The following is a 23,394-nucleotide window of genomic DNA, read 5'->3' as shown; positions in this document are numbered from 1 at the left end:
TAAAGGTGTTCATGAAAAGAAACTGATTAAAATCAGTGTCTGGTATGTGGCCTCACTCCTGTTGAATATAGCCAGATGCAATGACAACAGATGCTGTAAGAAATTAAACTAACAGAAATATCTGAGGCTACAGGAGTCCTGCAGATGAGTGGACCCTTTTACATCATTTCAGGCCAAAAAAGCAATAACAAAAATAAATGCACTATTTCAGAATACCCAGTAGTTTGATTTAGTGCCACTGTTCTTTCAAATGCTAGATTAAAAAAGTTGGGCTTTCTTGAATTCTGAGTTGCTGCTGATCTTGTCTTTGCCTGCAGGATCTTCAGTCTCATGTGCCTGATGGCCAGCGTTTTTTTGAGGATCTTTTTCATCTTCAACCTGTCATTGGAAATTCTGAAGATTTGGAGGACCTGCATTACCGATGGATGCTCTACAGATCTAAACTGAAAGAGTCCATGAGTTCACCGGTAGGTGACAGCACTCAATTCACAGTTGCAGATTTCTGCCATTGCTCCTTTAGGTTGCTTCACACTGCTAGTCATAATTCAACAGTATATGTGTGTGTGTGTTTGCTTTATTAAAGACTTCCTTAGTAAATGCCACCAAAGACAGAACAGACATAAATAACCATGTGTTTATAAATATAAGCACAAATATTCTTGTATTAAACTAAGAGTTGTGTGCTATCTTTTTGCCTTTGTAAGCAATGCTCAGGATATTTCTCAAAATAGAAGGTTCAAAACAGGACAACAACTGGCTGTTGTCAAAGATGCACGCAGTTGGGGACTGTGAGATGTTGGGGTATATGACTATTTTGGATATATACCTAGTTCTGGGCACATGGATTTCTAGGTTTTTCCCCTTTTTTCACACCATGTTCTCCACTGAGTTACTTTTTGAACAGTTCCTACAGTAATAATATATTCACTGTTTGTTATTTGTGTCTCCTGCTGTGAGACAGAGTGATCAGAATAGGAACTGACTGAAAGTAACTGCACAGGAAGACCTAGTCCTTTTGGAAGCTGTCTTTACAGGCTAAGGATTTAGAATTAAATAAAGAGGAGGTAACTTAATGAATTAACAAAATGATTAAGTTACTAAGTTGTTATATGCAAGACATGCTAAAGATGGCAGAATTCATCCTTGTATATAAAATATGCCAGGGCATGCTAAAGATATTTCCATGTTATTAACATAAACATACATAATTTTTGATTAATTAGTTTTATAGCTTAAGTACTTACATTATGTGTTCAACTTCAAGATACAATAATAGAGGATTAGACTTTACAAGGGTGCATTTGGCACTTTCTGTATGCAAGTGCTTTGGAAGGTATCTAAACTTGTACACCTAAAATATGCAGCATTTGGAAATTTTCTGCTTTGGGAAACCCTTGTCTTCAAATCCAAAGCTTACTTAGAATACAAATCCTTTAAAGTGCATGGAAGGTAAGATGACATCTATTAATAAAGAGCATATTTATAAGAATTGTTTGCCGTTGATTGTAATGAGTTATGCTTAGTTGACCAAAACCTTGTGTAAGCATAAATGTAGTCAACAGGTGTCAGTAAAGTCAAAGCTATTGCTGGGAGAACTGCTCATCTGATTCAAATGGTCAAGAACCCGAAGGCATTTCAGCTTTCTGCCTCATGTGTGTTAAAAAGCTCATTTAAAAAAATCTCCAGCTGGTTCACTCTATCCAGGTGACCATGAATTTGAGAAAAACATCCCCTGTGAGGTGAATATTCATTTATAGGCTCCACTGGGATCTTAAGTTCATGCTTGCTTTTTTTTTTTTTTGCTTTTTTTTTTTTTTTTTTTTTAAACAGAGTCCTGGATATTTGGAAGAACCAGACAGATTCAGAAAGGTATGACATTTTCCTGTCATTAAGGTAAAAATTGTTTGATCAGAAATTTTGTAGACAATTATTTTAATTTAAACTTTTCTAGAGATTCTTGAGATTAGTTTATTTATTAAGAGCCTCTCTTAAAGAAGAAGTTTATTTTCTCCAGATTTTAAAAGGAAAAATATTACAGAGTTTTTACTTTTGAGCTATTCTTACTGTATCTCTAGAAGCTAAATATCTATCTCCATTTTTCAAAAGAGACTAAGGAAGAGCCCAAATATCTCTCTAAAGGATTTAGCGGTCACGTGCCTAAAAGAATTTTGAACATGGGACTTCTAATTCTTTAGACACTTCTGAAAAATTGCTTTAGATCATTCAGCCCGCCTGCTTTCTAATGCAGAAAACCAGAGAAAGTCAAGAGATTAATCTAATGTTATTAGACTAAATCCTTGTTCTAAGCAGCAGAATTCCTCCTGTGAAGGATTTTCTTTTGAAAGTGATGACATAAAAACAGAAGCAGTACAAGAGACGATAAGGAGAAGCTTAAAGAAAACAAAATGCTGCCAGGTTCTTATTAAACCCAAGCAGCATTTCTGATCCCGTTTTCATAAAGGCAGCAAGTTTTTCTGTTGACCTGAGCCGCGTCGAACCGCATCTTTTCTCTCTGTCACAATTTGCCTTGTTTATAGACACTGTTAGCTTCTACTTTGTACTGTCATCTTACTTGTGCTTGTTTTCAGAAGGAATAGAATAAGGCTTTATTTGCCCAACACAAAGTAGATTGAAGGAATATCATATTTCAGGAACATAATCACATAATCATCTTAAGCTAAATCAACCTCTTGATTTCTCCTGTTGCAACACCTCTTTAGAAGAGGCCAGTGCAGTACTGCACACTTCTAGTATGGCCAGAAATCAAGACTTTCCTCATTCCAATGAGATATTCCTTTGGTACTTAAATGTGGAGAAGCATCTCCAATATTATTCCCCAGTGAAATACTGACCAGTTTAAGGTAGCTTTCACACATCACCTGAATAGTTTTGGCCACAGTTCAGCCTTCCTGAAAACCCCCGAAGAGTTTCTGTTCTTGCCTGTCTGGCTCAGCATTAATTGTTCAGTACTGCTGGTCATCCAGTAAGGTCACCAGAATTTTTGAGGCTGGAAAACCAATATGACATTTTAACACCTTGTGTAGAGGAAGCCAAATATTTACTAGTGCTGCTTTTCCCTAGAAGAGGCCTAAAGGGATATTCCAGAAGACCAACCAAGGAATTCTCTGCTTTTATATAATTTGATTGGCTCAAGTTTTTTGTAGGGGAAAACAAAACAAAAGCTTTAGGCATAAGCACATCTCCACTGCACAATTAGATAACATTTTTTAATTCATCTGTCCCACCTGCCTCGGGATGGCTGGTATTTATTCCTCCGTAACTTCTCCAAAGGAGACTAAAGTCTTCAGTTAATTTTCAAGGATACTGGAATACCATAAAGGCACGTAGAAAAGGTTTGTCAATTTGGCTTACTGCAAAATTACAAAAAAAGCATTCTGTGAGTTTTTAATAGCTACTGAACACAAACAGAGAAACAGCCTGGCATGGTAAGGAAGGAGGAACTGAAATATCTCATAAACATGATGGAAATGGCTCCCATTGAGCCAACAATTGACTTGCAGTTTCCCTTCAGCCAGTACAACGTGTTGCAGTAACTTACACCTTGCACACTTGAGTGTGATTTTCCTGACTTCAGAGCATTCGCTCTGTATTTAAACAGTGTTACTACAATGAGAATCCAAGTGTTGTAAGCAGAGGTGTCTTTTTTTTGATTCGGGCTAAGGATTTTAACAGGATGTGAGCCTGTGTTGCCTTAAGATTGTTGCGCATCACTTAAGACAACCAGAAAATAATGTTAATCACTTTTGGGTGTATTGCTGTTTAGGCTGAGAGAAGAGGAAAAGCAAATCAACTGCAGAATTCATGGCTTTGCATTTTATTTTAAATTCAGATTTAACACCTAAATTGTGGCTAGAAATTAAAGAAAGATTAGGCAAAATATTTTTGTATGTTTTGAATATCCTTTCCATGGTGAAGGAAACCAACTACCCTGAGAGAATGGCTGATCTCAGGAGTTCGTATCTGCAGAAAGTACACATGGTTGGAGGCTGCATCACTGTACTTGCAACATCCAGTGAGTGTGCATGAACTGGAATCAGGTTATCTCTAATTTTTCAGCTCCCTCATGCTTTTGGGTCACTCAGAATCAGCAGAGGTGGCAGAATTTCAAGCTATTTTTGGACTGATCTCTGCTTTCTACAACAGGAGGTCCCCAGTGACTCTGCATGTCTCTCTTGTTTGAACTTGAGTATTTTGCAGCAGCAGCAGCAGCAGATCAACCTGGAGAATGGGAAGGCCTGGGTGTAGCCAGTCTCATTCCACTGTCTTCTGGTTTTATTCCATTTATAGCCTGTGTTGCCAAATATTGGGCAGAATAGAGCCTGCTCCATGTATAGTAATATGCTTTTTTTCTGATCATTCATCCTTTGCTGAGGACGTACCCCTAGCCACTGGTGCCCTTAAGAGCAGTACAGGCTGAAGATTGCAATGCGAGTGACTTCTTGTTGACTAACAAAAAACAGTTGCAGGAAATTGCACTGGCTGCAGTGAATTTTTAGCAGGTGCCAGTGACAGGTCAGTGTAGATGGATATTTCTGTAGGGCACCTAGCACACCCAAGAATATAATCAAGCAAATGCTCAATAATAACTATGACAAATGTTACTTTCAAAATTTGGCTCCTAGCTACCTGAAAATATTCTATGAACATTCTTAACATAAATAGGAAGTCAAAGGCTCATTATTTACAGGTCTAGGTAGCGCTGTTTATTTTCTCCAGTGCTCAGAGTAATTGTACTTCCTTGCTAAACAAATGATTCTGGCTTCATTGTTTGTACAAACAAAATAATTAGGATTCATTACATCAGTGGTCAGCTAATTGCTTCCTTTGAGATTCTGCTAAGAGTAATCTCCTGTAACACACAGACAGAGGAACGTGTAATTTAATCTTATTTAGAGACACCATTGATCTGGAGTCAATCAAATTAATGCAGTCATTCAAGAAAGCAAGAGCTGCCACAGCTTGCCAGAAAGAAAACAGTAATGTACTCTGCTCTGCCCAAATGCAGATGTGACAGGAATTCTTCATGGCAGAAAGTCACGTTACAGAAATGCGCAGCATCATGTGTTCATGCCTGTGTTAGTGGCACCTCTCTACTGAAAGTATGAGGCCCACTTGTTTTCCTGGAGTCTTGCTGGCTGTTAACCACTTGAAATCTTTAGTACAATTACAGTCTTAGTAAAATGGAAAAGACTCATTAAAAGGTATCTTTCCCTCTGTTTTCAATATTTCTTTTATAGATAGGGAGAATATCACTCCATATTTTTTTCATCACTGCCTGTAAGCCTGCACCTATCTGCATTAGGAATTATACTGTGACACGAACACAGGAAGAAGGGCATCTTACCATTAAAAATTAGCAGATAGACTTATTTTCCCTCAGCAGTGATGTTTACTCAGAAAGGAAGCTTAGGCAAAAAAAAAAAAATAATAGGTGAATAATCCTGACTGCCTTTTCCTAACTGACCCACTGTTAAGTATGCTGTGCCAGACAGCATCACCCCCTTCCTTCTCCAGCAGGCCCACCAGCTCCCTTCGCATTACTGCACCTGTAACACTGCCTGCCTGGCTGCTCTTATTTCTGTAGGGTTCATGTGGTTTACCAATCTGCATTACAGCTTTCCCAAATGCTAGAAAAGAAGGACTCTGTCTTTTATCTGGTTCTGCCACTTCTGTGTTTTGCGGATGCTCTCCCTCTACAGTGGTGCTGGTGCAAGATGGAGAAGACATCTTGCTTCCCACGACACCTGGTTCTTACTTTCTGTTAATGTTAACATGGTATTAACTAGGTATGTGGTTGGTGGTCCCTGCTTTCTGTGTTGAAAAGATGTGTCCTTTAGTAGCCTATCATCTGAAGTATTTGCATATTTTCACCAAGGAGATACCTTAGAATTATTTTGTCAGCAGATATAATTTTACCTCCGAACTGAAAGGTAGCAAGACAGAGATTTGTTGACCAATAGCAGAATGAAACCAATTTCCAGTATGTACTTGAAAAACGTTTGTAACAGTACTGTAAAAAGCACAGTAGGAAAAAATATTGTAACCAATAACTCAAATGGTATATTTATTAGTTTTTTTAAAAGTAAGCCATCACATTTTAAAATTATTTAAATAATGTGGAAATAATGTTCAAATTATGTATGGTGACTACTGAAGTCTAAGAAAAGTTTAATCCCGACTTGAGAGAAATCACTGGTAAAGCAGATAGAAAAATACATTGGTGATGTGACAAACCAGCTTTTCATATCAGTAGCTTCTTCTACAGGTTCCAGAACATGTCTTTATTTCAGTTTTTATTCTTTCTAAGCCAAATTTAATTAGTTTATTTCAAATTGCAAGGCTGAGTGGAAGTTGGAAATTGGGAGAAGTTGTTTTACTTCTCTGCCTTCCTGAATAAATGTTGAACACTAATGTCTCCTACTAAATTTCAGATACATTGACTGAAATGTTACCCAGCCACTATCTGCTGATAACTCTCCTTCTAAAAATAGCACAGCATTGCTCTTAAGTACAAAATATATTTATTGGGATAAATTGTATTACTAATGAGTGTATTTAAAACTGGTGGAGTATTTCTGTGTTTTCAATTTAATTCAATTAGATTTAATGAGGAGCTCAGCCCCTCACAGCTGCTCGCTCACTCCATCTGCCCCTGCAGTGGGAAGGGGGAGAATCAGAAAGGTAAAAGTGAGAGAACTCATGTGTTGAGATAAAGACAGTTTAAGTAAAAAAAGGGAACAAAATAAAACCAAGAAAAACATAGTGATGCAAAAACCCGCAGTGGCTCACCACCAGCAAACTGAGCCCAGCCAGTCCCCGAGCAATGGTAGCTCTGGTAAAACTCCGCCCCGATTTTTATTGCTGAGCACAAGGTCATATGGTCTGGAATATCCCTTTGGTCAGTTGGGGTCAGCTGTCCTGGCTGTGTCCCCTCCCAACTTTTTGGGCACCTCCAGCCTGCTGCTGGTGTGAGAAGCAGAAAAGACCTTGACACTGTGTACGCACTGCTCAGCCAGAACTGAAACATCAGGGTGTTATCAACAGTGTTGTCATCACAAATCCAAAACGTAGCCCCATACAAGCTACTCTTGAAGAAAGCTAACTCTATCCAGCCAAAACTAGCTCAACTGGTTTGAAAACCTCTTACCCTGTTCTGAGCCTTTTGCAAATACTTCACTTGTGATACTTTAGAAACTAAGTGTAACTCGCAGCCTGCTGTTGGATATGAAAATGTGCTTCAACATTACCTCACTGGAAGTTTGACCTTCCATAATCTTATAACATGGAACTAAGATAATTTTAGCAACCCATGCCACTTTACTAATCTTCCACAGTGCTTCCTAACTTTTATCACATATCAAACACTTTCCAGACAGAAAGTCGTTTCCACTACTTTATGTGCTGAAGATGGGATGAAACCAGGGACTTTCTCTGCTTGCTTAGGCCTGGAGAATTATAGAAATCTGCTACTTTAACAGATCAGGCTGTAGCCCTTGTCCTGTGGCGTGCTTCTCCTGAAAGCATGTCATGTTGTATATGCACACAGAAGCTAACCTTTATAAATCCGTTTGTGTCACAGTAGCATATGGCACAGTACTTAGTTGTAAGTGACTTAGCGGCACAAATTCTGAAATATCTGCCATATGTGACTACTGAAACCTTAGATACAAAGTGTCTTTGCCTTGTTTTCTGTTTCTTTTAAATGAACCCTGCATCAAAGATTCTAGCTTATCATCCAGCTGTGTTGAGGTACTCCGGAATCTCTCCTAAGGGAGAAAACAAAGCCTATAATTTGCCTGTATACTTACTTATTTATGTACATACACTTAGGCTCTTCAGAATTGAAAAGAATGTTAAGGTTGCAAAGTCAAGCAATCTGAAGATAGAAAACGTCGGAGCTAAAATTGCTTGTGTGACCTCAGTTAACCTCCCTTCAGCAGATCCATTCTGGTAGCTCTTCATGGGATGGAGGATGATAAGCAGAGGGCTCAAAGGGGTTCCAGCCATCCTTACTCATTCCTCACCGCCGGTTGCCTAGCCTGGGTGGTGTTTGCATTTAGGAAAGTACAGTTCTGAATTCGGTGACTCACTGTCGTTTTGCAGAGGCCACATAAACTCTGATCAACAGTATCCAGCTCTTAGTTCCTGCTGTGGTCCTTGGGAATGGAGCCACAGCTTTGCCCAAGAGCATGTTGGACACTCAGTTCTGTGGAGACAGCAGTATCCAACTCCCCCAAATTATTCTTCTCTTGAAAAGACCAGCTGTGATTTGCAATATGTTGCTTATCTTAGAGAGGGATGCTCAGGGCTCTGAGTTGAGAACTGATGAGGAGTCCAGCTCCAAAATCTCACACTCTGCTTTGACTTGAGAGAGCAGCCTGTGCTCTCCCTGGAACTGATCTTTTCTTGTTGGCAATAACCTGCCTCTGTGAGTGGCAACTGAACTAGTACCCAGTGGGATCTCTAGTGACAGAAACCCAAGGCCTCTCAGAGACAAAATATCACTGATAAGGCAACTACTCTATGAAAAAAAGTGATGGTGCTTGATGATGGCATGCTGCTATTCAGAGTGAAAGGAACGTATGGTAAGCTGCTGTTGCAGCCTTCCCGGCAGCTCTGTTTATTCTCAGAGGAATAATGAAGTGGTAAAATTCATACCCGTGGAGGTGACCCTTTCCAAGGCCTATGTTTTCTTCCTATTACAATGTACTTCCTCTGTCCCTATGGTTATAGTTTAAGCTCATTATGTTGTGATTTTCTCACTGTGGAGGCAGGCCTGGATTCATCCTGTCTAAGCATTTAATTCAGGTTTACGAAATCATGCATGGTGCAAAGCGTGTAGGTGGGGGTTGACTCTCCATCTCTTCCGCAAGAAAGAACTAGAAGCCAGGTTCAAGGCTAACACAAAGGATTTGTGATTTATGCCAGTTGGCTAACCTGTGGAACTCCTTGCTAAAGGATATTGAGGTGTTCCTCTATTCTGTATAGGTTCAAGGAGAAACTGGACAAGTATCTGGCAGACAGATTCACTGAGTGTTAACTAGATGGATGAGCCACATCAGGCTCAGGGAACTGCCTGAGCTGAAGGGAGTTGGAAGCTGAGAATGTTAAGGAGAAATTATTTATGCTTGCCTTAGTACTTATGCATCTGTGCTGATCGCTGTAGAATATAGAATACTTGGGCTGGATACAGCACTGACATGAAGTGACACGGCTGTTGGTATATTTGTCTGTAGGACACTAGGGCATTGATGCCTTTATCCGTGGGGAGAGCAGTTTTCAGGCAGCAGCACACTTCCCAGGATAGTGTCTTGGTGAAATGCTGTAAGAGGAATAAATCCAGACTAAATCTTTTTTCTCTGCTGGGTCACTGATTCTGTGGTGCAGGTATGATTTTTGTCAGGCATGCTGGCGACATACAAGCAGCAGCAAAAATCCATTAATGAGGACAGTGTAAGATGCTATATTCCTCTGTTCCCTCAAATAGCTAGATGAACTGCGTGTTTTCATAATGTCCTGGAATGTGGTCAAAAGCAAACCAGGGAGTGCACTGGTTTTTAATAAAACACTTCAGCAACGTACACAGGAATACTATATAGCAAGTTCTAAAGTGCTTTTCTGCTGTTTCCCATCCAAGTGATTTTTCACAGTGCATTTGATAAGGAGTTATTAACTGCAAGCAGATTTAAGTGCTGAGGACTCCCTAGATCTAAACCGACGCTTGTCATTCAAACGCCCCAACATGAATCAAGTACAAAGGTGAATGTTCACAGCATTTTGTAACAAGCATGCATTTAGCATTACACAAAACACAGCCATCCATCCCTTGACAGACCTTGCTTGTCCTGGTATTTTGAGGAAGAAAGGAGGAGGACATTTATCATTGATGTTGAACTTTAGAAGTATATTTTCTTTTTAAATGTCAAACTATTTCTTTTCCGTGTGTGTTTCAAAAATGTCTCTGACACTTTGGCTCCATACCCAGGTATTCCAGCTGTTATTCTAAGACGGTGGAAATTAAGTTCTGTTCACTTCACTGGAGCTTGGCCAGTTCTCTTCAGAGGAAGATTTGATTTCACAATGTTTTGTGGGGCCTAGATCAGACACACACACTGCAGGCACTGTGGGTACTGGGTAGTAGCTGTACTGGGGCCAGTAGCTGGCGTGACTGGGGAAGGGGAATTCCACTGCATAGCAAAGGTTGTGGTTCCCACGTTTCATCTCATATGGAAATGAAATGTTCAAACTGTCTTTTGCAAAGATGGAACTGTGTCAGACTGTCCTTTTCTAACCCAGAATGATGTGCTAAAGGGTTGGGAGTGAGGTCCTGACTCCAAGTAGACTCGTATAGCCCTGATCACTCTGAGCCCAGCAGAACAGAGGTTTGAACCTTGACTTCCTGAATTCCCTGGTGCCATAGTCTCAGGTCAGCACAGCCTGAAAGCATCTCTCTCACAGCACAGACCTAAAAACACACCTTGACTTAGTAAAATTGAAGTGCTGCTTTTTTCACACTCGGAGGGGGAATTAGTGCCCAAAACCTTCCCGGCTTTTTCCAACTGTATCATCTCTGGTATTAAAAGTTACAATATCTTCTTCAAAAATTTCTGTCCTTTAACTATAACACCTCTAGTTAGAGGTTATAACACCTCTAACAAAAAAAAATAATCAAAAATCATATCACCAATTGTTCCAGCAAACACAAAGCAACAGAACTCATGTAGGTTTCATGTGCACAAGAACCTGGGCGTTTAAGTAATGAATCCATTTGTGAGGGTAGCTGCTGAACATCATGAATAAGTAGTTCCCAATCCTGATTTTATTTAGTTGTCTCTGTGCATAATCCTGCCACAGACACTGAAGTTAATGGTAGATCTCCCATGGATTTCAGTGTGTGCAGGTTGGGGTCCTCATATATTAAGGGCTTATCATTGCAAATTTGCTGAAAGCACCAAGCCCTCACAGCTCCTGTGTGCCTCATCTTCAGTCCTGCAGAGACATCTTAATACCATGTTTGTGATAGCAGAGTCATTGCCATGGCAACAAATGGAGTCAGAAATACAAGATTCTGACCTTGCTGTGTGATCAAACAAAACAGAGAAGCTAGGCAGCAAAGGCAAAAGTTCATCAAACACAAATGCCTATAAACCCAGCAAGCACGTGGGAGAGAAGCAGCAGATAAAGACGAAATATTTCTCCTTTTCTGAAGTTCTTCCCCCAAGCAAAGGTCCATCCACAGATTTTTCTAATGCTAGGATCTGCTGTGGTTAGCCTGAGTATCTTAACTCTGCAGAAGGCTCCAATGAGAGCAAATGACAGCTTGTTAATAAAGCCATTTTGCATTATTTTGTTCTGGTGGATGAGCTTTGAAAAGCAATAGTATTTTATAGCTCCTTCCAGTAGTCCTAAACCCAAGGCACTTAATAAATAACATTTCAATCTCATCCCATTTCTTAAAGTTGCATTAATAGTCTTTGCTTTAGAGATCAGGGCAGAGTCAGTGACCTTCTCTGAATCAAATGCTGAATCGGTAAAAGAATTGGGGTAGGAACAACATGAGCGGCTGGCAGTGTCGTCATCATAGGAAGCCAATGGCAAACCTGAACGACCATGAGACACCTGCTGCCTGGGCTATGGCAGGAACAGAGATGAGGCACAACTGGAAAAGCTCACTATTTCCCACCAGTTCGTAGGCAGAAGGAGATAACTGGGAAGACAAGTGTTGCAGCAGGTCTGGCAATGAAAGAATAGTTTCAGACTGAAGTAGCTGTCAAAACCAGTGCTAAAGAATTGGCAGCTTTAAAGCAAGAGTGGTAGGTGCTGCTAGGAAGGCTGGCAGTCATTCTCACAACTGTGTCAGTGAGAATGCTAGAAAGTCAGCAATGTTTTCCTTCTAGAAGACAACAGTTTCAGCAACGAGTTATTGAAGAGAGTGAAATATTCTCCTAGAAGACGTTGATAAGGCACCAGTTTCAGTCAGCTGCAGTGTGCCAAGCACCCAGGCTGGATCCTAGGGCAAGGGCAACATGTGTTGCTCTGCCCCTCTGCCTGGCAGTTCAATGTATTTGAGATGCACCTCCAAGGTCTTTATTTTTCTGAGTTGCCCTTCGGTTTGTGTCTTTCAGAAGCGCTCTGGAGGTGTGTGCTCATTTCTGCGTCGAGTGTGCTGGGCAGCACTACCACTGCAACTACTCCTCTTGCTCCTCCTGCTCCTGGCCTTCCTCCTACCCCCAGCAGAGGACACCCACAGCTGCGCACGGGCCAACAATTTTGCTTGGTCCTTCAACCTAATGCTGAGTCACAAGGGCCCCCCTCCAACCTAAATTCTTGGTGTGACACAAGGTTGCATTCAGAAGTACAGATTCTTTGACTTTAACAATTGCAAGGTGTGTTGATTTTAGGCGTCTAACAAGGCCGTCGTATCAACTGGATATGTCACATAAATGCAACATAAGATTAATCCACTTTAATCAGGTATTTAGGCAAAATTAATATTTTTTACGATATTTTATTACTATATTTATAATGTGTATATAGAGATTATGTATGTATGTACATATATATATATATAGATATAATATGCATATCTGTGGTCAAACTAACATCCACCATCCACTCATCCACTGTTCAAGGATAATCCTTCAATGTTTCTGTTTCTGCCATCTTTCAGCAAGGAATACTGAATGGTGGTTTTGTTATGGGTTTTTTTGGGGGTGATTTTTAACATCAGATTCTTGTTGTTTACAACTAAAGTCAGAGCAAGTATGAGAAGATGTAAGCATGCACCAGAGTGCCAGCTGGAGAGCAGGCAGAGTAGAATCACGTTTGAATACATGGTTGACATTCAGCCCAAGGAAAATTGCAACTGTTCAATTTGAAATCTTGGTCTGGTTTTTCAGTGTCTGGATGCAGGTATTGCAGAAGGTGATGGAAATGTTTCTACTGACTTCAGTAGGAGTGGGGTGGGCTTTCTCATTGCTTACCAGATTTCTTTTCCAATTACTCTGTTCTCCAGCCCACCTGAAACAGGAGAGGTAGAATACAGTATGAAGAAAGCTGGGAAAATAATAATAATATTTTAGCATCTCTATAGCAGGAGAACGGGTCATAAATTTCTGAACAAATTTGTGAACACTGAACAAACCTTGTATCAGTGATCTTGTCTATAAAAAGCAGTCGGGTGGTTTTTGTTTGTGGGGTTTTGTGGTTTGGTTTGTTGGGTTTTTTTACTTTATAGAGAGGCATTTGGTAACGGATCATAAAGCCTGAACAGTGGGATGCAGCCTGGCTCAGTGTCAGCAAAGCAAAAACTAGAAGTACTTTAATAATTCTACCTGGGAAAAAGATTCCTTCCTAGGATGTTTTTATATTAATGGTTTGTTAAACTGATGGTATCAAAGTCAGTCAAACATAGATTCCTGTGTAGTCTAAACTCAAGTTGATGACAACTTGCCATTTATTTACCTAACCTTATGCCTCATTTATCAAATTTTTGAATGCAAATTTTAACATTACCTTTTAATGCAAAAGCAATTCTCACTTTAATGTGATGAAACCATTCTTAGTAGTTATTTACCTAATTTACTTCTGAGAGAAAAGGTAAGTTCTAAAATTTTGTGCTATTTCTGAGAGCTATCCCTTACTGTCTCGTGTTTTCAGACACAGTAGTAATCATGAAAAAAGAAGAAACAGTTACTTTGCCCATCCTGGCTGTAGCGCAGGAGGAACTTGTCATCTTGGTATCAGTATGGTGTATTCAGTGATGTTTTCCAATTAAGTTCCAAAATAATATTAAATCTGTTGTGCAGGCAAATCTCAGTAGTAGCTGAGAGACTGAAGGAGGAAGTCATTCTTCTTTAACAAAAGCATGGAAGTTGTGCTAAAGCAGCAAACTTGGGTAGAGTAGGAAGGCATATCAGCAAGGAGCTCGTTATAGGCACAGAATAGGGGAGAACAGGCAGATCTGAGAGAGGACTAGCTAAAGATACAGAAGAGAGGTGTCCAACCATTTATAAAGCCTAAGAAAAAGAGTAACGATGAACAGAGTCTTGATGAACACAGAGGACAAGAATTTAGGTTCTATGGAGGACAAATCTCGGAATCTTTTTGGTTCCCTCTCCCTGCTACAGTGTGGGTACTGTTGCATATTAAACAGCTTTTCTTCAGTGAAGTTTAAAGTGGGGCAAATAACAGGGACTCTACCGGCGTTCTGAGAAGACTGTTCCACTGCCAGGACTCTGTCACTGTGTTCCTAAAAATGCTTCCGACTACACTGGGTTTGCTAGAGCTGGATAAAAATGCCAAAACGCTACTAAAAGTGAGCAGGAGAGTGGAAATGAGAGGAGAGGGAGCAGGGACGGTGAAGGTATTCAGGCATAGTGCCAGGGGAGCTTGATGAGGAGCTGAAGTGATGCAGATTAAAACCTGACTGTCAGGAGGCAGTAGAAGAGCTCTAGAGAGCAGGCAGAGGTGGGCTGAAAGCAGAAAGGTGAGGAGAGAGAATGTATGCTGAGCGATAAGACATCTAAATGGGAAGCCAGAGAAGGCCTATGATTTCTTTTATGAAGGAGCCAGATAGAGAGGAGTTACAATTCCTCAGAGAATGAGGCAAATTAATTCCTTCTTTGCAACGGTTCTTTCTGGCAGCAGAGAACATACCTCCTTCTCTCTTCTGGTTCGCTGTGCAACAGCCATGCGTGTTCCCACAATGTTCTTCTAAAAACTGCTGCCAGCCCTGAGGGAAGAAACTGAGGGAAGAAACCCCTGTGGCTGCACAGCAAGGAGCTAATCATCACACACATCTCCATTTCAAATTAAATGCTCCGGCAGAAAAGAAGTGTGGGGGAAGAGGGGCAATAACACAACCTGCTGTATGTGATTGTGGGTATGTGTACTTGTGCACATACTTTTCTGTGACATAGCTATATTGCACTTCTCTAGGTTTTGTTGAGCTGTTCCAGGTAATGAAAGTAAAATGCCAGTGAGAAAGTAAAAATAACGAGGAATAATATAAGTGCAAATGAAAATCAGTAGGAAGATAGGCAAGTGTTTTCTATGAAAGCACAAAATCTCACAACAGATTTCTTTCTACCCAACCTTTCTAATCTGGATGATTTTTATGGGTTCACAAATGCATTTGACCCTACAGGAGTATGCAACTGGGGGAAAAAAATTTCTACACAGAGGACCATAACAGAGCAAATGCATCGCCACCTTGATGTTTCAGTGGTGTGCCAGGTATTAAAAAAAAACCAAAAGAAACTAAATTAGAAACACACTTTTGCTGCTGGGTTTGCAATCATTTTGTTCTGTAAATCTCCTATCTTTAATCTTGGACTTTCTGGCTTTAAATCTCAGCAAATCCATTCTCATTATCTTCAGTAATCTAAATATCTCACATAAGTTATGAATCTCTACTTCTTTGCAGTGGAAACTGTCCAAAGCACAGGACTTGGGTGTTTGTCTCACTTAAAACAATTGTCTCACCTGTCCAATACAGATGTGAGATTTTTCTAAGAAAGAACGAACTAAAAAAAACAATACTTCAACCAAAAATAAGCTTGAAAAGTAAATCCATAATTTACTTTCTTTTTTATTTTCTTAGTTTTTTTCTGAAAAGTTTGTGATACTGAATCCTGGAAGTGTGTGTAAATATTAGTAATCAAGCCAGTAACTGGAATAATGAAAACAAACTGCCCAGTTCAACTTCCAGGAAACTGAACAAAACTCAAGATTCCTCAAAACACAAACTAAATCATACAGTTTCCAAATCAGTCCTTAAAATTTTGAGCATTGTTCTTCATGCCTGAATCTTTGCTCACATATGATTTGGGGGTTACGCCAGATTTTATGCCTATAAAATCCCCAGCTCATAATCTCTGACACCCAAGTATAACTGAGATGTGCTATAGCTCAGCTTCAAACTGGGGCCACTGCCTTAAGACATCCCTTGACAAACACCTAGGATGCACAAAACAGGTAAGCATCCACAACTGAGGGCTTGCAGTACTTCAATCCAGACCTAACCACCATCAAAGGATGCTAAAACCCTCTAAAATCGATTGAATGAATGTGTTTGAACTTGTAAATTGTTTGTGCGTTTGGCTCAGGCCCTGTGCCTATATTGCATGCAGATACCCAGCCTGTTCACAGAGCAGAGCTCTTGCACATCTCTCTAAGCACTTTTGCCTGCACTGTTGGACCCAGTATTTGATGACCACATTAATGACCCTTCAGCATTGAAGGTAAAATCCTGCGCTCCAGTGCCCATACATTAAAGTAAGAATTCTTCACAGCCCCAAAGGCATGCTTCAAACCCAGCCTTTGGAGTGAAAACAAGCCTAATTTATAAATTGCAATTGATTTTGTAGCCAGATGATTTCAACAGAATTTTCCATGACTGCAATACAGCAAGGTAGCAAACTGCCATTGTGCCACATGTCTATTAATAGTCCTTTCTCTGCTTCCAGCTAGCACTTTAGACTGTATTAAATATTATTGATACATGCCCTCTCCAGAAATCTCTGTATGAAAAACATGTTCAGTTCTGTGCACACACATGAAAAATGTTGTATTCCCATTAGCATAGAATCTCCAGAGCAACCATGATTTCTACCAAGTACTAGCTTATTTGCCCTGACTGAGATACTTAGTAAACTCAAACATTTGGGACCGAAAAGAAAGCTACTAGCCTAACTAACTTATGATTTTGAGAGCTTATAAAATGGCTTTGCACTTCTCCTTAATATTTTTTGTTGGGATGGTTGAAGACCTCAGAGAGAAGAAATGTCTCCAGAAATGGCCATCACTAGATACGCAGATCATAATGTCTGCACGAGAGAAAAAAAAAAAACGGTGTTCTCTCTAGTTGCTCTAGGACCTCAGGAGTTTTCTCCATCTGATGTCCCCTTCAGTATTAAATAGGAAATGTTTTACTTTGTTGTGTGTGCATGCACATCTCCTTAGCACTGAGATTTGAAGAATGAGTTTATATACAGGGATTCTTTTAGCTTGTGTGGATAAGAACATTGTCTTCTTTCCTCCAGAAAAGCTAAAACCACTGTGTGGCAGAGATTCCCAGAGCAAACAAACCCTTTTGGAATAACTGAAGATTACAGACTGAAATAAACTGGAGCACTGGTTTTGCCTTTCAAGAAATGCTGGTATAAATACCCCAATAAACATGTCATTGCCAGGCATCATAGGTGTCTTTCAGATCATGTCCACAGGTTACGTGCCCAGCTGGGTACGTGAGGACTGCTTTCAGAGACTTCACTATCTGCTGGACAATGTCAGTTACTAGTCTGCAGCTGAAAACACGTTTGCCCAGTGAACTATATCAGCTTTTTCCAGCATCGGTGGGGGCTGTCGAGGATATTATTAGTAGTTCTCAGATCACTGACCTGCTCTGAGCCATTACAATTTTATTGCATTAATCTCTTTGTCAGCCATCGGCAGGTCTCAGAAACCACTTTACTAAAATACCAAAGATGATATTGTTGGTACAGACATCATGATTAATTCACAAACCAATCTTATTATTTTTGCCATATTTAAACATAATGATCTATTGATTATACTGGATTATAAATGTATTAGTCATAGGTGTTGGGTGACTGTGTCACATGTTTTAGTCACAAGGCTTTTTGACTTGCGCTGGTATGTTTAAGAATTGTGGCTTCATTTCGCGCTTGTTCAATGGTAAAACAAAGCAAACCAAAGATTCTTGAATGTAGCATTTTCAAAAAAAAAAAAAAAAAAAAAAGGCAGGATGGAATAATCTATCATATAGTTGATATAAAATACGTGTGTGTGTACCAGAGAGTTACCAGTAGATCTGGAAAGAAAAAGAATATATGTTAGGAATATACCAATTCAAGCAGTAGTCTAAATGGCACCTCTGCTACCTAAACTACTCCAGCAATTGCCTGATTTTAGCTCATTGTACGTGTGAGCTAACCACCCTCCTCCTAATAAAGTGTGGCTGAGATCAAACTGAACAGATTAAGGTACAACATCCCAGTGGAAGCAGCAGAAGACATTAGGTCTTCAAAAGGCAGCCTAATATCTCAGTGCAAGAGATGAACATGTAGGTTTGGCATAATGAGAGCAACCCAGGACTAATGGCACAGCAGCAAGGGTTTGCTGTCCTGCTCTGCCAGACAAAATTTTGACAGTGGCTGTCAGCACTGTCCATTTTCACATCCCTGACTATGAAAGGAGGCTCCCCTCAGGGTGATTCACTCTAGCTGAGATCTGAGCCTTGGGAGTGTTTTTTTCTTGTCGTTAAATACAGAAGAAACTGCTAAATCAAACCTCTTCAGTGAAAGATCAGTGGTAGGTGGTAGGCGCTGATGCTGCAGGAAAAGGTGCAGGTAATGCTATTGTAGATAGAAAGATAGTCATGAAGGTCTCTGTTCAGTCCTTAGGAATTCGATTCATTCTAGAACTGAAGTAGGAGGGTTTTCTGTTCCTTTGCAAGTAAATGCCAGTTGTTGCCTTTGGTCTTCTGGATTTTGGGGGCAAGCCTGTTCAGTGCCTTACTGAATGCTCATAGTGGCTTTCAGGCTTCAGAACTGTTAATGGCAGTGAGTTCTACAGCCTTCCTATGAGTTGTGTGAAAAAGATATTCCCCTAAATTGGTTTTGAATCAGAAGCCTTTTATTTGAGGGGTGGGGGTTGCTTGGTTTTCCTTCTTTTTCACCTCTGCGTTGGATCCAAGGAAGCAGAAAGACCAGTATTACCCTCTACAGATCATGCTTTGTCTTTCCTTCCTTTACCAGAGCAGAGGACATTTGGCTTTGTCTTTTTCCTAAAGTAAATGATCCCAGTCTTTTCTCCTTCTTTTCATGTTACAGTTCTTCCACACCCTTGATCATTCCTGTCACCTTTCTCTTACCTGTTTCCAGTGCCATGTCTTCCTCCATACATAGAGCAAAAACTCTGGTCCTGTTTCAATAAATTGAAATTCAAGATTTTTTTTCCCCCATTGCAGTGCCTCCTGCAGATGCCCTGCCTCTTTCTGCTGCCCCTTGTGTCAAAACAGCCTTCGTCACTATCTGAGGAGGCATTGGTCCTTGCCAGCCGTCTCTTCCAAGTCTCCTAGCCATGTCCTGCCCTCATCTGCCTTCTGTGTTGGTCATTCACATCTGCAGATGGGAGTGCGAGGGTGTCACTAAACAATTATTAATAATGAAAGCTTTGCTATTAGCGTTGTTCATAGCCTGCCCTTTTTCTCTCCTTCTCTCTAAGCAGGCTTTGATGTATAATCCAATCACTGCACGCAGAAAATTGCCCCTTAATCAGCAAAGAGGGCTGGTGTTTCAGTTTCAGCTCTTACTACCCTCATGTTGTCACTGCCTGTATAAGCAATCCCACGTGCTGCTGGGCACAGGGCTGGACACTCCAGGGTGTGTGTGCTTAAGCTGCCGCCAGTGTTTGAATGTCACTGTTATACACCCTAATAAGCCAGGGCCTTTTTTTTTTTTTTTTTTGAGCTTGAAAAAAAAAAGAAAAACAAAATGGTTGCTTTTAACCGACTGATTTCACAAGTCATTTATCAAGCCCTATAGCAAACCATTTATTTTAGCTCCTTTTTGCTCCATCAAAAGCTGTGTGTTAAAAGGGAGAGTACATTTCAAGAGGCTGGGAGCTGAAGGCAGGCTGCAGTGCCACCTGCCCTCGCTAGCTCTTTGCCAGGAGGCCGCCGGCTAGAATTCAGGGGTAGGAGCTGTTCTTTTTCCTGAAGTGACTCCTGGCTTCAAAATCAAATTATTTCTTTTGTCAAGTCCAATAAGCACTGAACACCACAGACTTTGTTTCACTACAGATATGAATGAATGCCTCTGTACAGTACTTTCCGTTGCCGTGAAATATATATATATGTATATGTCTGTGTATATATATATATATATATGTATGTAATGGGGAGTGTAATTATTGTTCTACTTAAAGCAAGGTGACATTCCACTTCAATGTAACTTTCAAGCGCAGCTCTTAAGATAAATCATGTCTTAAAGGAAAGCTGGAAGGGTATAGAGGTATGTGTTTTAATGAGCTTTAGTAAGCTTTGAGTTAAGGCTTCAGTCTTTAAGGCAAAAAGCACCCAAGATGATTTTCCCATCACCTTCCCAGATCAGACCCTGCAAGAGTTTAACCTGGGAGTCACTGCTTGAGCACTGGCTATTCCTGAAGGTATTTGAATGCTGCATGTACAAACTGTGTCCTCAACTGTCCTCAAACGCCAACCTCCATTTTGTACATGTACTTGTCTGGAAGGCGAAAGACACAGCTGTGTCGTGCTCCAAGACCCTGATGGTCATTTTTGGCTCAAGGGATGTATTCCTTTTGATCAGTGTCACTCTTTTCATTATATTTTTTTGTCTTTTAATTTGTGCTAATGGAGTTTATCAGGTGATTCCTGGAGGGCACACTCCACTTGCCCAGCCTCAGAGCTTCCCTTCCAGCAACATACCTTCTTCTCATTTGTTTACTTGGGTGTACTGGACCACTGTGAAGCAATTGCACAAGCAATAACGGGCGCGTTGCACTTTTCTGTCATTGCCTTTTGTAAGACGTAACACTCCATTGACATTGAAAAGTGGTAGGAGACCCAGAAGCTGCGTTGTTGCTTACTGGCAATAGAACTGCTGTACAGTTCTTCTGCAGGGGACCTGTCCTCACTCGTCGAAGCAGCTGGCTGTCTCAGGCCCAATTTAATTCACAAGGCTGGATTGTAAACAATCTTGGATCCCTTCAGCAACACTTCATCAGTCTTGCTTCCATCCGTTTTTGTGTTTTTGTTTAGTTTCAAGCTAGAAGCAAGTTTAAAGAAATGTGCTAAGAGCATAGAGGGTGAGTAAATATCCCATATATTTCACAAAAATTACAACAAAATCAAGGGATTTACTCTCACATTGAACAGAACTAATAAGAAGTTCTAACTGATGTCTTAAAAAATTACTAAGAACAGCGTGAAGTTTCTGCAATCGAACCATTCTCTGCTTTTATTATAAAAATCAGCAATGTTGAGGTGTATTTTGCCACCCTCTTTTAGAAGTGACCTGGAACTAAAATGTGAATCCTCCCAAATGGGAGGTTTGCTGGTACAGATCTAAATTTCACCAGTATGTCCCATGTTAGATCACCCACCTCTGGGCAGAGGAAACCTAAGGCTGTTCACAAGAGAAACTCATGTTGTGAATGGTTTTAAAATTTTTAGAGCTCTTGCCAACTTCCAAATGTCAGTAATGGAGAGGATCAGAAACCTTCACGTGAACCCTGTGCATTGTGCATGTTGAAATCCTGGCTTAAATTCAGGTCTCCACATCAGCTTCTTGCGAATGTTAATATTCGAGTAGAACAAAAAAGTTAGAGGCAATTACAGCATGAACATCTCTTCTTGTTTATGTATAGTAGCTGATAGCAGAGTCTGTAATAATAATCTGTGTTTATACATGTGCTGTTCAATGTAACAGTTGGGTACAAAATACCTTTTAACTGTCACAGGAAAATAACTGGATTGATGTCACTTTTTGTTTGTATGAATATAATTATTTGCCTTGCAGGGACCAGTTCCATTTTTGTCATGTTATTTCTGATTTTTATATACATTTGTGATAAATTAGGCTCGTTTCTAAGGTAAACACAACTGCAGCCAAGCAGCTGTCTTTGTACATTTGCGTGTTATCACAGCTGATATCAAGTCTAAGTCAGACTCCTTGTCTTGCTTGGACCTTTCTTTAACCTTTCTGGCTTATTCAGGTAAATGCGGACCAGTCTATTTTCTTATTAAAGATACGGCTTTTTGAAAAGCTGAACTTATTTTTTAAATCCTTTCTTTTTACAATTATTGATTCAGAAAGACTGTAGCAATCATATTTTTCTAAACTGCCAATTGCTTTTGTTGGGAAATGATATATAGATACGTATTTTATTCTACAGATTTCCATGTAGTTTTGAAACTCTTTGTTTTCATATATATCCTGTTTGTTAGAATTATCTCAGAAAGCTGTAAGCTTCTGCATACTGACTATGAAATTGTCCAAAATGCAGCTGCATAGAGACTGACTTTATTTTTTATTTAAATTGTTAGAGCTAAGTCATCTTTAGTGTTTTGCCATGCAAGACATACGGAAAGAAATCAGGTCATTGTTTCGAAGGGCTGGATAGTGTTATGTGACACTTCCTAAAAAGTCTCAACTGAAAGTCAGGAGAATTTACTCTAGAAATGGTGCCATTTGGGGGCCTGATTCCAGAGTTTATTCACACTGTTTAGGACCTCATTTCACAAGCACTCCCGTGCATTTCACAGGAAATACTAAAAATAAGAGCCTATGATTTGTGAGTAGCAGTGATAGAGTAAGACCCTTACTGATGAAGAACGAGGACTTTTCACTAGTGAAGAGGCTATATTTTGACTATTTCAGAGCAACTTTTCATGTTCTTTCGGTGCTGTGGACTCCTGTGTATTCCAGATTTATTCCATAGCTGAAATGCCAGATTAAATCAATTGAAGCCCTGAGCACAGATAAACATAATAAAAAGCTGCAGTGAAATATTGCAGAAAATGGCCTGATTTCATTCTCGAGGACAATAGTTAAAGGAACACAGCCTTGGCTTCTGTGCACCTGTGCAGCAGAGGCCCTTGCTTTGTGCCTTGGCTGTGGTGTAACATGGAAGGATTTCTGCTTTCTGCCTGGAAAATGCTGTCTTTTCCTCAGTCTTGTCAGAGGTGTAATACTTTCACGAGTAAAAAAAAAACCTGCAAGACTCATCAGGAATTTAAGGGTCAGCTGGCACCTTCTGCCGTCAGGTAACATTATTCCCAAAGTTTATCCCTTGATGACAAATAAAATAGGACGTGCTGTTTGCAGGTAGGATAAAGAGACTGGAGATTCATCACATCAAGCCCTAGCCTTGTGACTGTTCTGTGATGCTCCACTGTTACCAATGAACTATGTTAAATTGGATTATAATATCAACAGTATTTTATTGCATGTGTCATTTTTTATAATGAAAACATAGTTGCATTTGATGTTGCAGTCATAATGCAGTAAATAAACACATATATTTCTTTTTAAGGAATTTTAAATTATTCTGGGGAGTGGTTTCACATTTTTGCTGTGCTTATTGCTTACCATCAGAGTATTTGGGCTGACATAGAAACACCCAGAAGAAGTGAAGCAATGATAAAATTTGACCTGCCTCTGTGCTTATTTACCACTGGAAGAAGGTTGTGCTGAATGTACCTACTTCACTGGAGCCCTGTAAGATTTGATAGAAAGTGTCAGCTTTTCTTTAAGACTGTGTAGTTGTTCTAATAGAATTCTACTGGATGCAAAGGAAATGTGAATTAGCTAAATCATATTACGA

The 23,394-nt window shown here is 40.0% G+C and overlaps 1 protein-coding gene across 7 annotated transcripts in view; it reads left to right on the top strand.

Moving 5' to 3' along the window:
- Positions 1–23,394, top strand: part of SYNE3 (spectrin repeat containing nuclear envelope family member 3) — an 89,002-nt gene that overhangs the window by 59,864 nt on the left and 5,744 nt on the right. For 6 of the 7 annotated variants that reach the window (XM_080396254.1, XM_080396253.1, XM_080396251.1 and 3 more), the window contains 3 exons: positions 318–467; positions 1,831–1,869; positions 12,147–23,117. In XM_080396254.1, coding sequence (XP_080252380.1) covers positions 318–467; positions 1,831–1,869; positions 12,147–12,344 — 387 coding nt within the window. In that variant the 3' untranslated portion in view covers positions 12,345–23,117. Of the gene's footprint in view, positions 1–317; positions 468–1,830; positions 1,870–12,146; positions 23,118–23,394 lie in introns of those variants that run through there. The other variant, XR_013929594.1, reaches the window with a different exon arrangement.

Source organism: Falco punctatus (genome assembly GCF_963210335.1).
Source record: "Falco punctatus genome assembly, chromosome: 7".
Taxonomy (NCBI): Eukaryota; Metazoa; Chordata; class Aves; order Falconiformes; family Falconidae; genus Falco; species Falco punctatus.
This window is presented reverse-complemented; position numbering and strand designations above follow the sequence as displayed.